The 17,091-nt window shown below is 36.7% G+C and overlaps 1 protein-coding gene across 1 annotated transcript in view; it reads right to left on the bottom strand.

Moving 5' to 3' along the window:
• Positions 1-841: 841 nt before the first annotated feature.
• The window catches only part of HOMER1 (homer scaffold protein 1), a 126,956-nt gene continuing 110,706 nt past the window's right edge, over positions 842-17,091 (bottom strand). The window contains exons 8-9 of the mRNA XM_028114510.2: positions 16,935-17,015; positions 842-3,183 (exon numbers count right to left, since the gene is read on the bottom strand). Of these exons, the coding sequence (XP_027970311.1) occupies positions 2,995-3,183; positions 16,935-17,015 (270 nt within the window). The 3' untranslated portion in view covers positions 842-2,994. The remainder of the gene's footprint in view (positions 3,184-16,934; positions 17,016-17,091) is intronic.

Here is a 17,091-nt window from a genome sequence, read left to right on the forward strand (position 1 = left end):
AGGAAAAAGAGAGAGAGAGAGAGAAAGGCGGAGAGAAGGAGAGAGAGGAGAAACAAAAACTAATTTTCCAGGCAGGGAAATACGTATAAAACCTTTTATGTCAAAGTCAGGATTTCACAACAGAACACACTAATGCGAAATCCAGTAGCACCTGTAAAAGTTAAGCAATGCTGCCGTCACTTAAATGCTTTTTCAAAAGTATCTGGAAAAGACCGAAGGAAAAAAAGATAAAGTACATTCTCCAGAGAACAACAAGTGTATTTCAAAATAAAAACTGTATTTTTGTTTTTCCTTTTTTTTTTTCAGTTGTTTTTTGTACAAGAATTCATAATTATCAGAGAATATCTTATACACAATGGGGTCGGTCTCTGCTCTCCTTGTCTGTGTCACTTCAAGTCCACATGTTCAGGCTACAGTCCCCAGCATCATTTTCTGATAAATATATTACCACAGTTGGATGTAAATATAGATACATTATATAATACTTGTCTCTGGGAAAAATCAGATTTTAATAGGCAAACTTTTATTTATATAATACAGAAGTGGAGAAAACTACAGTAGACACACAACCTAATTATGACTTGTAGGTGATGATTTCTAGATACTCTACTATAAATGAATATTTAAAATAGTCTTAAGATTTTATTTATATGTGCACTTGTGTCCACCCTTATCCCATATACTGTACACGTCTAATGACACTCTGGGAATTTAAAGGTGCAGCCCTCAAATTGTTAAATCACTAAAAAAAGAAAAAAATTAGGCCCTACTGGATGAGGAAAAAACTCACAAAATTTCCAATTTTAAATTTATCAGTAGGAAAATATTAAAAATAATTTTCTGTATATACGTACGGGTATATGTATATATTGAATTACACACGTCTCACCTATCAATACAATTCAAGTGGAGACATTTTGGTGAGTTATTTTCCCATTAAATGACAACGATGTCAAAATTTAAAAATATCTTATTACATCATTAAAATAATTCACTTACCATTTCAACAGCTTACACTGTTGTTTTTTTTTTTAATTTTTAACTCTTCGTAACTAAATTCCCTGATCCCTAGTGTTAAATCCCCTATTTAAATTAAAATCTGGTGTTCTTTGTTACTCAGAAACTGAGGGATAAAATCACATCTACTTCAAAATTCCATCAATCAAATAAATTTTATTACCTGAATTATCAGAGAAATATCTCAGCTCTGAGCTTGTGTACCTAAATTACCCTCCCTATAATAAATAGGTGAGGAAAAGATCCTAAAATAGATGGAGGTAACTTACATGATGTCATAGCACATAGAATACACATAGATGATTAAGTGTCTGATAGAAACTTTTCAGAGACACCTGAAAACTCACTTTAGAAACTAACTTTAGAAACAAACCATTTATTTTTCACTCTAATATAAATTAAGATGTATGTATTTACATACATACACACACATATATAAAACAAAATTGTCTAGTGTTGAGTTGCTGTTTGTGAGTGAAAAAATGGTTACAAATTGATTCATTAGCTTAATTTTGTACTTAACAATTCCATCGTTTTGGGGTACAAACAAAGTCAGTGCATTTGCAGACTCCACAGAGTCAGGTGCTCAAGCATACACTTTAAAAAAGAACCCTCCTCAACATCACAGGCATTGTACAGCGAGAATATATGGACTCTGATGCAATCCCTAACTCCATAAGCAGACTAGACAGCACTTGGCTTACTTTTAAAATAGCTTCTTAAAAGAAATATATAAAGAAATGCATGTTTGCTAAAAGTCTTTTAAAATTACATCAAAACAACATTAAAACTTGTTCATTGAGAAGAGCCTATTGAATTGAATTCCTGTTTGAAACACCTAGTTAACAGTTCAGGATATTGCCTTGTGAGGTTTGACTAGAGATGTGGTTGATGTAAAGACCCAGACAGAGTACACGGCTCCAATCCCAATAGTCCTCTGATTGGCTGTTTGATGGAAATGGATCCCCTTTAAAATTGCTATACACCTTAAAATGATCTATAATAAACAGTTCCCCAATAACCATTATTAGTTGTAAATTGAAATGCATTGATCATTCAGAAAAGATTTCTTGCAAAATATATAAATAAATGTAACTGCATATTCTGTAAATATACTTAACATTGCTAGGCCAGACCGTCGAGGACGGGCTGCTGTATTTCAGTACTGTGTGTCAAATTTATTAGAAATTTAAAAAGAAAAATTTCTGAGGGACTCAGCTGCCTTCGTTAGTTGGCTTTAAAATGTGTAATAAAATGGGAGACGATATCTTCTCATAAATACATGGAATCAATATGGAAAAGTAAACTATACAGCAGACAAGATTCAAGAACACCAGAGTGTACCAGAGTGGTCACCGAGTGAAATGTCTTCCGGTATAAAAAAAGGGAAGAACTCTATACACCCAGGTCTAGTGAGTATGTTTCAATTGGAGATGCAGCTCTCTCTCACTCCTGGCAAGAATTAATCGGTAATGGCGCTGCTTCTCAGCAGTGCAAAAATATCCTGAGAAATTATTCAGATTACAACAGAAGACAGGGCTTTCATCACTAAGTTTTTGCACAAAACACAGCTTTAGATATCATAAATAAATTAATTTAAAAAGCAGATAACCTTCACTGTGTTGAACACAAAAAAGGGATGTGACCCAGACATTGTTAATTCTCCCATTGGCTAATATCAGAAAAAAAAAAAAGATTGCATTAAGTGTCTATTTATAACTTTCTAGTTAACTATGGCCAATAATATACATGGAGGTAATTTGTAGTTCAAGTTTTTCATCTCTTTTTTCCCCAACTAGCTACGAGCTGAATTCTAAAATTTACACTGAAATATACAATTCCAATTTTCAAAAGATCATCCTCCTGGAGGAGGAGTGATATTCAAATTTTATGTGCGATCTTGATGCAGAGCCCAAACAGTCCTATGAAGAGAGACAGTGTATTTTTTAATCAACTGGCACTGAAATTTAACTTTCCTTAGCTGCATTCTAGTAGCTTGGCCAAGTTGTCTCGTAATTCTGTTAGTTCAAATATTTTTCCATCAAGAATTTCTAAGAGTGTCTTCAGGTTATTGCGAAAAGCTTCTTGTTCATTCTGACTTTTCTCCAGACGTTGCTCTAAGTCAGACAGCTGTCCCTCCAGGTCTTTGTTCCGAATCTCTACTTCCTTTAGAAACAAAAGTGTGATATATACACATGTCAGTTCACGACTTAGAAAACGATACAACTTTTGTTATTACTAATATCGTGGATAGTTAATGCAGTTTGACATGCAGGAGGATGAGCTTCTGAATCTCAAGTTAACACATTTTATGGAGATTTTTAGAATTCTGCCCTCTGAGAAATCCATGTGGTTTTCGAGACAGGCTTGTTCATGAATCCATCTATCAAACCCAACAGAAACTTCCTGAATGCTTACTTCCTGCCAGGCAACACTCTGGGCATTTCAAATACCAAAGAGGATTAAAGATCCATTTTGTGGATTAGCTACATCTCAATTCAATTTCGGCCTGCCTCTTTTTTCCCTAATGCACAACTAACTGGGAGCAATCTCAGCTGAAAGCAGGCAGAGAAAAAGAGAATACTTTTTCCTCCTTACTGGCAATTCTGGAGAAAGACCCGTGAGAAGACAACAGCTAACACGAGGTATTAGGACCCTCTGAATATGTTAATTACTATTCTTTGTTTTGCCTCACCATCCAAATGAGTGCTTGTAGCAGGGGAAGTAGCTCAATGGCTAAAAACTACAGTCAAGATCTACAATAAGCATACATATAAGAGAATTATACAGCTGACAGTTCCAACATACTGCAAATCATGGAAAGAAAAGAAAAAAAATGACAAAAGGCAAGTCAAAGTTCATGACAAAAGTAATTATTTTTTTAAAAAAACAGAATCAAGTCTAGCATACTTAATTAGAAGTTATTATTGTTCTAAAAATGTTTCTAAACATGACAAATATAATAATAAGTAATTCTAAAAAAATGAAATGATCTAATGACCCAGAGTTTTAATTTCGGTTAAAAATTCAAATTGAGAAAAAGAGCAGAAACTTTAAACACTTTATGACACTTTAAACAAGGTATTCAGATAAGCAATCAGTTGAAAGTTATATATCCTTTCTGGAAAGCTCATTTTTACCTCTGAGAGGAATTAAATGATTGACACAAATTACATTCACCTATGTCAATTATATGGGACAACGACAACATTTTGGTGGTAGTAATACAATATGAATCAGCCTCAGAAAATATTATGTTTCAAGTGTTAATACACGGTTTAAATGCAAATCCCGTAAAAAATTCTATCAAGTCTAAAGGATGGTGGAACACATTTTTTTTTTAATTTTTGAAAGACAATCTGGTTGTTAAATGAGAAAAAACCCCAAATATGAAGCACACAGTGCAAACGGGCAAACACTGGTATTCATGGGGACAAACACTGTAAATTACTGTACAAATAGGAAAGAACTGCTGTTGTTAGGATTATGGGTACTTTTTTCCAAAATTTATTTTTCTTACAACACCTGTAAAAACTGTAAACTTCTGAGAAAAACAGTTGGGAAATTGGCTTGAATACATCTAAGAAAGTAACCCTGATCTAGGATTCTGAACATAAAGAAATGTTCACTTGCTTTGAGAGAAATAACTAAGAGTAAGGCTTCAGCAAGAATGCCATGGAGGAGTCGCAAGAACCTGGGAAAATACTAGAAAGGAATACAGCAACTCTAATGAGTAATAAATGAGGAATTTAAGAAATCCCAATCTAATATTAAGGCATTTAGTGTTGGATGTTTCCCAGGTACGTTTCTAATCTCTTCCCTCTGAATAATCCACAAAGTGAAGATAAATAAACGGAAAACAGGATCTGAAACCAATAAAATGCTTATAAATTCAGAAGCCACATTCATGGAAGCTCCAAACTAGGAGGGAGAAAACAGCCCCCGGGATCAAATGTAAAAATTCCACTCATGATTGCACAGCATGCTCTCTTGCCTGCTTCAACAATAAGCTTAAGAGTAGCATGTTTCCAACTACAAAAATAGACCAAATGGCATTCACTAGAAAATACCCATTTCACCAGGCACCAGCCAGTATGCCCTCTGAAGCCTTCCTTAAAATGAAAGGCTTCCTTGTTCTCCTTGCCAATCAATGAAACATGCAAACATTTTCAATGGAAGCATGCAAAACACCAAATTTCCTCAGCTATTAAAATCGCTTTGTTCTCTCTAGACAGAGTGTCATACTCTCAGCCATTCCTCTGATTGGAGGAATTTTAGGAGTCAGATAACAAAAGGGATCCAATACATGCTGACAGTGCTGGTCTATTCTGAGGCAGAGAATATAATCCTAGAGCAAGACTGGCCAACCTGGTGCACACAGGCCAACACAAGGCAACGGGAGCCCTGGCAGGTGGGAACTTCCTAGTAGTCGGCCTTATGTCCACATTTTCCAAGCCTCTCCTTCTCCCTCCTAACACATTCTTCTGCTTCTAACCACTTGTGTGCTACTAGTTTCCTCTTCTCCTTCACTGACATGTAAGCATGTGCCAGAGGCATCCAGAGACCTGGTTCAGTCCTGATAAAGCAATGGAGGCCAGAAGCTAACTCCCTTTAGAGTGCTAAGGGCAATAATTGCAAGTATAAAATCTTAGTGGGTAGAAGGTCATGCTCTGTGTTTGTTAGATATGGAGCCTCAACACTAGAGTGATTAAAAAAAGTTTACACATTACCATCATCAATGGGACCAGATCAGGCTCATTTTCTGTAAGTTTAAATCCTGCATTTTTAATCTAAATAAAAGTTACAGAAAAATTATCTTTGACATCTGATTCACATGTTAAGCCGTTACAAGCAAGATATAGTGCCCTATTAGATCATCAACCTTCATATGTAACAGGACATATAAATCATCAAAAGAATTAGTAATTCAAGAGAAAAATGGGCAAAAGACACACACGCAAATTTTGAAGAAGAAACATTCAACAATTATTTACCAAGCATCTTCTATGTACTAGCAAAGGAGATAGAGCAGAAAATAAACAAAGACGGTTCTTGTTTTAATGCAGCATGCATTCTAGAGTCAGGATGCCAGCAACAAAAAAAGTAATCACTTCCGGGACGCCAAGGTAATGGTGACTCTGTATGCTGAGATCTCTCAACCATCCTCCCAAACTATATAAATCAATAATAAGAATAACACCACACAAATTCCACGACTTCAAATAACTAGAAGAAATAAAACACATCAAACTTCAATTTCCAGCAAAGACATTTCCCAAGCTCTCTCTCTAACCCTTTGCAGAGGGCAAGGCAGGGTCGTGGGGCAAGTAGAGCAGAGGCAAGAAGAAAACCAAAGGCTTAAGACTGAACTCTAATAACCCTAAGACAGACTGCTGGAAGTGTCTAAATACTGGAAAAATAATCAAATAAACAAAGTCCTGGTAGACCAGAGTGGACTACAAGGAAGGGACTTACTAGTGTACACGGGACAGGAGGCAATCTTGGAAAGGCAACACTTCTGAGGAGAAATTGGCAGAAAGAAGAAAAACAAAGGAGCCTGCCGGAATACTACGGTAAAGGGGGAAGAAGCAACACAGGGAAACTTACAATCTTCTAAGACAAAGAGAAAACTCAAACACTGAAGGACACAGAGCCCCTCCCCCATTATCTCCCAAAAAGAGGGTGATTTTGAACTGAGAATCTGTTAAGCCACTCAATCCACAAAATACAAAGGTGTGAGCTATCTCCATCTACGTAAACTATCATAAGATGAAAACAGAAAATGAAACTCTAGAGACTTTAGTGATTGAAAATAAAAGATCCCCCCCCCAAAACCAGCTATGAAGCACAAGAAAACAGAAGCCTCCACTCTGAATTAAATATTGTCAAATTGGGAACCTGGCTTGGGCTCAGTCAGAAGACAGTGTGACTCTTGCTCTCAGGGTTGTGAGTTCGAGCCCCACATTGGCTGTACAGAGTACTAAAAAAAAAATAGGTAAATGAACTTTAAATATTGCCGAACACGCATTCAAAATAGAGCCTGAGACAGATATCAAACACTAAAAACAGAAATGAGCCAAAAACTAAAAAACCAGGAGTGATTAAGCCCTTATAGAAATAGAAGAAAAAGGCAAAATTATATCAGAAAGAGACTGAATTATAAAATAAAAAATAAATTTAAATAAAATTAGGTTTTACTCAATTATTATTTTTAAATATCCCAGGGAACGCAAGTGAGATAAAGTAGGGGAAATGGTCAGAGAGAAAGGGGTTGAAATAGAAGGGAAGACCATCTAACTACATATCACTGGAGCTCCTTACGAAGAAAACACTCCAACAGGACAAACCTAATATTTAAAACTTTTATACTAGAAAACTTCCTGGAAATAAAGGAAGACCTAAATCTACACATTAAAAGGGCCCACCAAGTACCTGAGAAAAGTGACCCTCAGTGAAATCAATTCTGAGAAATATCTTAGTAAAACTCTTAGATTTTGAAAATAAAGGAAAAATCCTCAAGGCGCACACACAGGACCAAACTTCCAAGGCCAGCGAACTAGACTGGAATAGATTTCTCAAAAGCAGTATAAGGGACGCCTGGGTGGCTCAGTTGGTTAAGTGTCCGACTCCTGATTTCGGCTCAGGTCATGATCTCGGGGTCCTGGGGCCAAGTCCCGCATCGGGCTCTGTGCTTAGCAGGGAAAATGCTTCTCTCCCTGTCTCCTCTGCCCCTTCCCGTTAATGCTCTCTCTCTAAAATAAATAAATCTTAAAGAAAAGCAACATAAAAAAAGGTAATAATGGAGTGGCATTTTCAAGAAACTCAAAGATTATGAACCAAGGATTTTATATCTACCTGTCACCTAAGTACTAAGTCTTTTAAAAAACAACTTAAACCCACGAGCTCTTCCGGAACCATCTACTAAAGGATAAGCTTCATCCAACCAACAGATTACTGTGGAAACTTCAGAGAAAGGACTGATGGTAACCATGTACTATAGGTAATATATATCAAAGATTAAACAAAGGGGGACAATGGTTAAAAAATAATATAAAAATGCTACTCTTTTCTTTTTTAAAATATTTTATTTATTTATTTGAGAGAGAGAGAGAATGAGAGTGAGAGCAAGAGCAGGGGGAGGAGCAGAGGGGGAAAGAGTCTCAAGCAGACTCCGCGAGCTGAGTGTGGAGCCCTATGCAGAGCTGGACCCCATGACCCTGAGGTCACGATGTGAGCCAAAACCAGGAGTCAGATGCTTAACTGAGCCAGCCTGGAGCCCCCCCCGCCAAATGTTACTTATTCTGACAAGGTAGAAATAATGCAACTAAAAAATAGGAGGAAAAAAAGGAAAAGAGAAAAGCAGAATAAGCTTCTAATTATTGAATATGTAATAGTTCAAAGTCAACTATCATTAAAAACTAACAAACTGGGGCGCCTGGGTGGTGCAGTCAGTTAAGCACCTGACTCTTGGTTTCGGCTCAGGTCATGATCTCAGGGCATGAGACTGAGCCCTGCGTCAGATTCCAGGCTCAGCGTGCCGTCTGCTTGGGATTCTCTCTCCCTCTCCCTCTGTCCCTCCCGCTCATGCTCTCTAAAATAAATAAGTAAATATTTAAAAAAAAAAAAACAAAAACCAATAAACCAGATAGTGAAAGTTTAAATATCAACACAGTTAAGTAGAAGTATTTTAAAAAGGTGTAAGTCTAAAAGTAACCACTAAAACAAAGTTAAGACCATCTTAAATATCAAAAGATATAAAAAAGAGCAAAGAACATATTATACAGAGAAAGAAAAAATCAAATTAACGTAATACATAGGAATTATTACATAAAATAATGACAAGTTGAAATAAAACATAAAAATCATATTGATAAGTATGAATGAGTTACCTAGTAAAAGAAAAAAAATTTTCAGTTTGGCTCACAAAGCACTAAGTATACACAACACACAAGAAGCATTCACAAAAATTGATTTTACATTTGGTCACAAAAAAGTAGTATTAAGTAAAATTAAGTATAAATATCACCAAAAATATTCTGTGATCACAATGCAGTAAGACTAGGAATTGAAAACAAAATTATAAAATAGAAAGGTCCTTCCACTGAGCAATTCATTTAGGAAGGCCAAAAATAACAGGATGGGCGCAAGATAGTGAGAGGTTGCAATACTGGTAGAAAAAGTGGCAAAAGAAGGCACTTTAATGCTAAAAGCCACAATGCACAATGAAGATATAACCATTATATTTAGGTACCAACCACCTTATAAAGTAGAAATTATAGGTGTTGTAAAGAGGCACAGATAAATACATACTGATGAGAGACTTCGCTATGCCACTCTCAATACAGGACAGATCAAGTGGGACAAAGGAAAGGTAACAATACAGAAAACAAAAATTATAAAGTCAACAAGGAACATTACAAAAATCGATCATATATGAGATCACACAAAAAAGTGCAGTCAATTATGTAAAGCAGAAATCATACAAACCCTTGCGATTACAAGACAGTAAAACCAGGACTTAAGAACTAAACCCCAAAAATAAAAAGGTCCTTCCACCAGGAAATTAAAGCACCTTCTGTTATCTTTTATATTTTTTTTTACTTATTTGAGAGAGAGAGAGAACGAGCAGAAGGGAGGGGCAGAGGGAGAGGGAGAAGCAGACTCCCTGCTGAGCTGAGAGCCTGATGTGGGGCTCCATCCTAGGACCCTGGGATCATGACCTGAGCTACCCAGGTGCCCCGCAAGCGCCTTCTTTTAAACATCTTGTGGGTGCAAGGGAAATAAGACCAAAATTACAGAATTTCAGGAAATAACGAACATACTAAATATGAGAATCTATGAAATACACCTAAAGCAACGTCACAGGACAATCTATAACTTTAAACACATACACATAAAAGTGAAAGAATGAAAAGAAAGGAATTAAATTCTCTCTTAAAATGCTAGAGAAAGAATAAGTAAACCAAAACAAAGTACGAGGCAGGAATAATAAAGATAAAAGGAGAAATTCATAAGGTAGAGGATAAAAAAAACCAGTGGCGCTGATGAGACATACCATTGCTTAACTTTACTTAATCAAGAAGAAAAGGACAATGGACAACTATATAAAATAAGAAGTAAGAGTTCTCGCTGACTCTGTGAAACCTAGATGGAAAACTTAAACAGCCTAGTGTCTGCAGAAGAAATAGAGAATCATCGAGGAACTACTCCATAAAAATGCACCAGGCCCCAGTGGTGTCAACCTTCAAAGACCAGGTAGTTTCAGTATGACATCCATTATTCCAGAGCATAAAAAATGAAGACAGTGCATGAAGTATGACTGAAGTATTACTCTGTGTAAAGTCTAACCCTGATACCTAAATCATATAAGTATAGCTCCCCTCAAAAGAAATACAGACCAATATCACAAATGAGTACTGTGTAAAAATGATAAATAATAAAGAACAGAAATCTAACACCACATTAAGAAAATAAGATAACATAGCCAAGAGATCTTTATTTCAGTCATGCAAAGGTGGTTCCGTATTAGAAAATCTATTAATAAAATAAACCATATTAAATAGATCTAGAGAGGAAATTATGATTATTTTCATAGATACTAAAAAAAAAAAAAGGCCATTAACAAAATCCCACACTCATCCCTGGTAAAAACATTCTAATAGGCACGAAGGACACTCTCATAACATGATAAAATGTATTTCAGTGTTACAGCCAACATTTTACTTAAAATGGAAAAATACTAGAGGCATTTTCACTAAGATGAGAGACAAGATAAGCCCATCATCTCTAGTATTGTTTAATACTGTAGTGGTGTTTTTAACAGGTGTAACTGGACAAGAAAAATCAAGAGGCTTGAGAATTGGAGGGATGGGGGAATAAAAGTAAAATTATCTGTTTGCAAATTATGTGTTACCATACCTAAAAAATCATACAGAATCAACGGAGTAAGTGACAAAACTAGCTCAAATAATAAAATAATTTAGTCAGGTAGCAGGACATAAAAATAGCATACAGAATTCAACAGCTTTCAAAGCATCTGGGTGTCTCAGTCGTTAAGCCTTCGGCTCAGGTCATGGTCCCAGGGTCCTGGGATCGAGCGCTGCATCGGGCTCCCTGCTCCGCGGGAAGCCTGCTTCTCCCTCTCCCACTCCCCCTGCTTCTCCCTCTCCCACTCCCCCTGCTTGTGTTCCCTCTCTCGCTACGTCTCTCTCTGTCAAATAAACAAGTAAAATCTTTAAAAAAAAAAAAAAAGAATTCAACAGCTTTCAAATATACAAACAATAATCAATTAAAAGATACAATGGTAGAGAAAACCCCATTTGAAATAGAAAAAAAAGATACAATATTTATAAACAAGAAATATGCAAAACTACATGTTGAAAACCTTAAAACACTCCTGTGAAAAACACAAAAGTAGATGTGAACAAATGGGAAGACATCCCTTATTCCCGGATAGGATAGAAACTTCAATAAGACATTGTTTCTCCTGAAGTCATATTACAAATTTTAAGCAATCCCAATAAAATTTTTTTATGGAGCTTTATTTTCAGTTGACACAAAAATTGGTACTGAATATTGAATCTCATATGATAAAATAAATATGTAAGACTATTGAGAAAAACAATGGAAAAAAAACTCTGAGGAGTACCTGGCCCAACCAGATATTAAAGCCTCTACTATTAGTGCAATGTGGTACTGATGCATTAATAGAGTGACTAGCAGGCTGGAATAGGAAGCCCAGAGTAGTTCAAAATGTGTAGAGAAATCAAGTATCTCCAATCTCTGGAAAAAAGAATGAAATTTTAAATAAATCGTAATGAGATAACTGTACGGGCATTTGGAAAGATACAACTGGATCCATATCTCATACCACACACAAAAGAATAAACCCCAAATACTCAGAGATCCAAATGTAAAAAATGAAACCGTTTAAGTACTAGAGGGAAATACAGGTGAATCCCTGTACCATCTGAGTTTGGAAAAGAGCTATCTATATCCACAAGCCAGAACCAAGAAGAGAAAAGAATAATAAATCTGACTAGTACAAAAAACACCATCTCAGGCAAAGTAAAAAAAAAAAAAACAACCTGGGAGAAAATATTTTTAACATGTAATCAGATATAAAAAGAACTCCTGCAATATATAAAGAACTCTTTGAAAAAGAACCAAAAATCCTATAGGAAAAGGGCAAAAGACATGAACACCCAATCCACACAGGTACAGAAAGATACTGACATGACCTCTAAGCTTATGAAAGATGTTCATGTCACTAACAACATGAGATATGCAAATTAAAACTACCATTTCTCACCTATCACACAATCAAAAAGTATGACATTTTGTTGGCAAGGCTATGGAGAAAGAGGCACTCATGGTAGTGGTATGAGTGGGAACCAGCACAATCAATTACAGAGGGGAATTTGACAATGTTTAACCAAACTACGTATGTGTTTATTTTCTTACTTAGAAATCTTCCTTCTAAGAATCTATCTCGGGGGTGATAGATTCTCCATTGTATTACACTGCAATGGGAGGTATGAGTAAGAATTCAGTTTTATATATACATGGCTATTGAAATAGGCATAATGTGGTATTTATGTCCTTCCAGCTGTTTATTAAGATGGCATAGAAACAATGCTATCTCCCTAGCTCAGTAGGAAGAGTATGAGACTCTGCATCTGGGGGTCATCAGTTTGAGCCCCACAGTGGGTGCACAGATTACTAAAAAAAAAAAAAAAAAAACTTAAAATCTATTCTGAAGATACACCTCCAACAATAACAAAATACCTATGCACAATATTACTAATTGTAGTATTGTTGCAGAACACTGGAGACAGCCTAAATACCCACATAAAGGAGTGGCTGAATAAACTATCACTCCACAAATGAAGGACTTTATAGCTAAAATAAGCATGAACAAGATCTCAATGAACTGACAAGAGTGACTTCCGGAATATATTTTAGGTTAAAGAAACAAAGTGCAGAAGAGTAATCTAGAGTATGTTACCATTTAAAAAGAAGAGGAGAAGGTAAACAAACAGATCTGTTCATTTGTGTGAAAAGAAATACAGAAAGGATAAACTAGAAACTAATGAGATTGGTTACCTACAGATGGCAGATGGGAATGGGGTGGGAAGGATAGGGCAGAAGCTAGGGTAGTGGGGACTGGAGGGGATGTCTCTAAAGACATCTTTCCAAATAGTTCTGGCTTTTGGAACCATGCTAATGTTTTGTACACTCAGTAAATGCATGCATATATAAGATGTAGAAGAATGGATAAAATACTAAAATGGAATATAATATGATACAAATGAACATATAAGTATGTTTCTTTTTTTTTTAAGACTTTATTTATTTATTTGACAGAGAGAACACAAGCAGGGGGAGCGGCAGGCAGAGGGAGAGGGAGAAGCAGGCTTCCTGCTGAGCAGGGAGCCTGACACCAGGTGCAATCCCAGGACCCTGGGATCATGATCTGAGCTAAAGGCAGATGCTTAACTGACTGAGCCACCCAGGTGCCCCAAACATAAGTATGTTTCAAATGAATAACCTAACCAATTGCAGAGGAGGGGAAGAACTAACCCAACAAACTTCTGAACATAGGCTGAGGACAAGAAAAATTATAGTGATCTCTAGTTGGTAAGGTTTTGTTTGCATTTTTTTGTGGTGGTATGAATTAGTAATTCAAAAACTATTTTCTGTGCTAAGATTGAGAAAGTAAATAAACGTATTATAGATAATAAGAATCGGGTTTCTTAGTATTGGGTAAAGGAATTACAAATATGACTATGGGAAAGGCTATAATAAACTCCATTGTATTACACTGCAATGGAAGGTATGAGTAAGAATTCAGTTTTATATATACATGGCTATTGAAATAGACATAATGTGGTATTTATGTCCTTCCAGCTCTGTTTATTAAGATGGCATAGAAACAATAGCAAAAAGCCTACCTGGTACTCAGATCCTGGCTTCTAAATATCAATCTTTGCTTAAAGAAATTTCTCCTTGGAGGGATGCCTGGGTGGCTCAGTCAGTTAAGTGTCTTGAGGGTCCTGGGCTCAAGCCCTGCATCAGGCTCCCTGCTCAGTGGGGAGCCTGCTTCTCCCTCTGCCTGCCGACCCCCTCTACTTGTGCTCTCGCTGTCAAATAAATAAAATCTTAAAAAAAAAAAAAAAAGAAAAGAAAAGAAAGAAAGAAACTTCTTCTTGGAGAAATAGCTAATTACAAGGTTGAGGACTGAAAAAATACAAGATGAGCCTTGAATATGTAGTTGTCCTAAAACATGAAGACATTCTTTAAAGAATGAAAGGGTCGGGGCGCCTGGGTGGCTCAGCTGGTTAAGCGACTGCCTTCGGCTCAGGTCATGATCCTGGAGTCCTGGGATCGAGTCCCGCATCGGGCTCCCTGCTCAGCGGGGAGTCTGCTTCTCCCTCTGACCCTCTTCCCTCTCATGCTCTCTCTCATTCTCTCTCTCTCAAATAAATAAATAAAATCTTAAAAAAAAAAAAAAAAGAATGAAAGGGTCACATCAAAAAGGAAACAGAAGCTGGACTGAATGGGTTCCCACTGGCCAAATCTGGGACAATTCAAACATCAAAATAAATACATATGACAACTAAACGCAACCCATGAGCCCGGAATAAATCTTGGACCAGAAAAACAAGTTTTAAACTTTGTTATAAAGAATATTATTGAGACAATTACGGGAATTTGAATAAGGTCTGTAGATAGAGAATTTCTTGATTTTGATGGTTATGTAAAACAATGCCTTACTCTTAGAAAATATACACCAAAGCATAAGCGTTTAGAGGTAAAGAGATACAGTATCTTGCAACTTATTCTCAAAGATTTCAGGAAAAAATCACACACACACACACACACGCGCACAGAATGGTCAAACAAATACAGCAAAATGGCAACATTTGGGAAATGTGAGTGAAAGGTATATAAAAAGTCTTTGTGTTATTCTTGCAACTTTTCTGTAAGTCTGAAATTATTTCAAAGTTGAAAAATAAGACCACTTCAGATAGTGATTAACTGCTACTAGGAAAATAAACAAGGTAATGTTACACAGAGTACCCGGGGTGGGGCGGGGGGACCTTGCAGAGTTGTGCGAAAACTGAGAAGTTGGAGAAACTAACACGTGAGCCAAGACCTAAGTGGCAAGGAGGAGCCAGCCCGTCGGAAGGTCTGAAAACTCCCCATCATGTTCCGAGTAGGTTGTCTTAATCAGCATTTTTGATATTTGGTGAAAGAAAGGTAAGAATAGGATCCAGCTTTAAAATTCAATTATCGCTCGGTTCATGACGAAATACATTTAAGAAGTTTGATTTGAAAAATCACCTCTTGGTTTCTCTGGGATGTGTACGTAACTGGGAAAACGTCGGAAGGAACCGTCAGGAAGGTCTTGGCAGCAGGGCCGCCTGAAGCCGGGGGCAGTCATACGCAAAGAACAGAGACTTTGGAATCCAAACAAATTTAGGCCTCACTGCTTTCTAGTTCAGTGCCTCATCAACTTGTGAACACCTCTGAACCGCTGCCTTCTCTTTGAGAACGGACACGAGTTCAAGCCAAGGTATGCAAGGGCTCGGCAAATGCCTGAATCACAGCAAGGACCTAGAAAATAGCAGCCCAAACCAAAGGAACAGAAGACAAAGCTCCACTGAATTTCCCCCCCTTTTTCTAGCCCTGAGGACACACTGCATCTTTAGTTCTGTGCCAGGCTTTCTCAACCTTAGCACTATTGACATTTTGGTCCAGATAATTGGATGTTTAGCAGCATTCTTGACTTCAACCTACTCGATGTCAACAGTAGTGCCTGAGTTGTGAAAATCAAAATTGTCTCGGCACATTGCTACATGTTCCCTGTGGCACAAATCTGCCCCCTGCCCCCCCGAGAACCAGTAATTTACACAGATCATTAAAATGTGGGAACCACATTTAATAGGGCTAACCAAAACAAACCAGGCTGCTGCAAGTCAATGATGGGAGAGGGAAACGTGTCATGCCATATAAAGAACCTACTTCCTTTATGAAGGCTTCCTCTACTGTCACAGAATTCTGACTACCTATATAAATGGAGAGTGGACAAATGAACTTATACAAGCCTCAGTTTCCTCAGGTGACTGTTACAAGAAGTAAATGCACAATATAAGTAAAGTGCTTAGCACAGTGTCTGGCACACAGTAAGCACTCAATTAACGCAAGACATTCTCATTACAATTGAGGTACTCCTAATTCCTGGGCTTCCAGGTTCCACTTATCACCCCTGATCCAAAATTCCTCACTCTGTACATACATTTATTTCTACTCCAAACTCTAAAGTGATCCTTTCTTTATAGAGGGAGCTAACCACTGGGGTGTAAAGAAAAGGGCAGAGGTGCCGAGATTTCGATAATGAATTCAAAAATCTTCCCTAACCACTGACACAGGATATATGTATGTAAATTAGAGTCAGGAAACATATTTTTTATGCAAAAGAAGTGAGAAAAATTCATTAGAATAAAGAAAGAAAGATGTCACTGACTTAATTTCCATTAGGGCACAACTACTTCTGCAATTCATACTCATTAGTTCAATGTAAAAAAAAAAAAAAATGAGCAGAACTCTTCGACTGAATGAAATCCATGTGAGAAATTCTCTTTAAATTCAGGGTATTTTTTATGTTAAAAAACAGACATTTCTAGAATAATTTACTAAACGCAATTTATAAATAGCCATCTATGATGATCCCATGCTACCTAGATGAGGTTATCACGTAATTTTTGAAAAATTAAAGATTAGTCATGAATCAGAAGTCCTGGAAAAATGAGAACCTACAAAATGAAGTTTCAGAAAAGAAGTCATTACTATGTGAAAGAACGACTGATGCCTCTCTCTATGCAGAAATGAAGCAAAATGTTATTATAGCTCACCTGTAGTTTCTGAGTCAAAGAGTCCCTCTGTTCTTGTAGTTCTCTGGCATTATCTATTTCTTGTTTTAATCTTTCTATTTCCTAGAAAAAGCAGAGCAATGTCTTTAGCAACAATATTTAAACTAAATCAAGCAAAGAGAAAGTGTTATTTCTCCCT

The sequence above is a fragment of the Eumetopias jubatus genome, unplaced genomic scaffold, assembly GCF_037043125.1.
Source record: "Eumetopias jubatus isolate StellerSeaLion01/CBP00866 unplaced genomic scaffold, mEumJub1_p1.0 scaffold_5, whole genome shotgun sequence".
Lineage (NCBI taxonomy): Eukaryota > Metazoa > Chordata > Mammalia > Carnivora > Otariidae > Eumetopias > Eumetopias jubatus.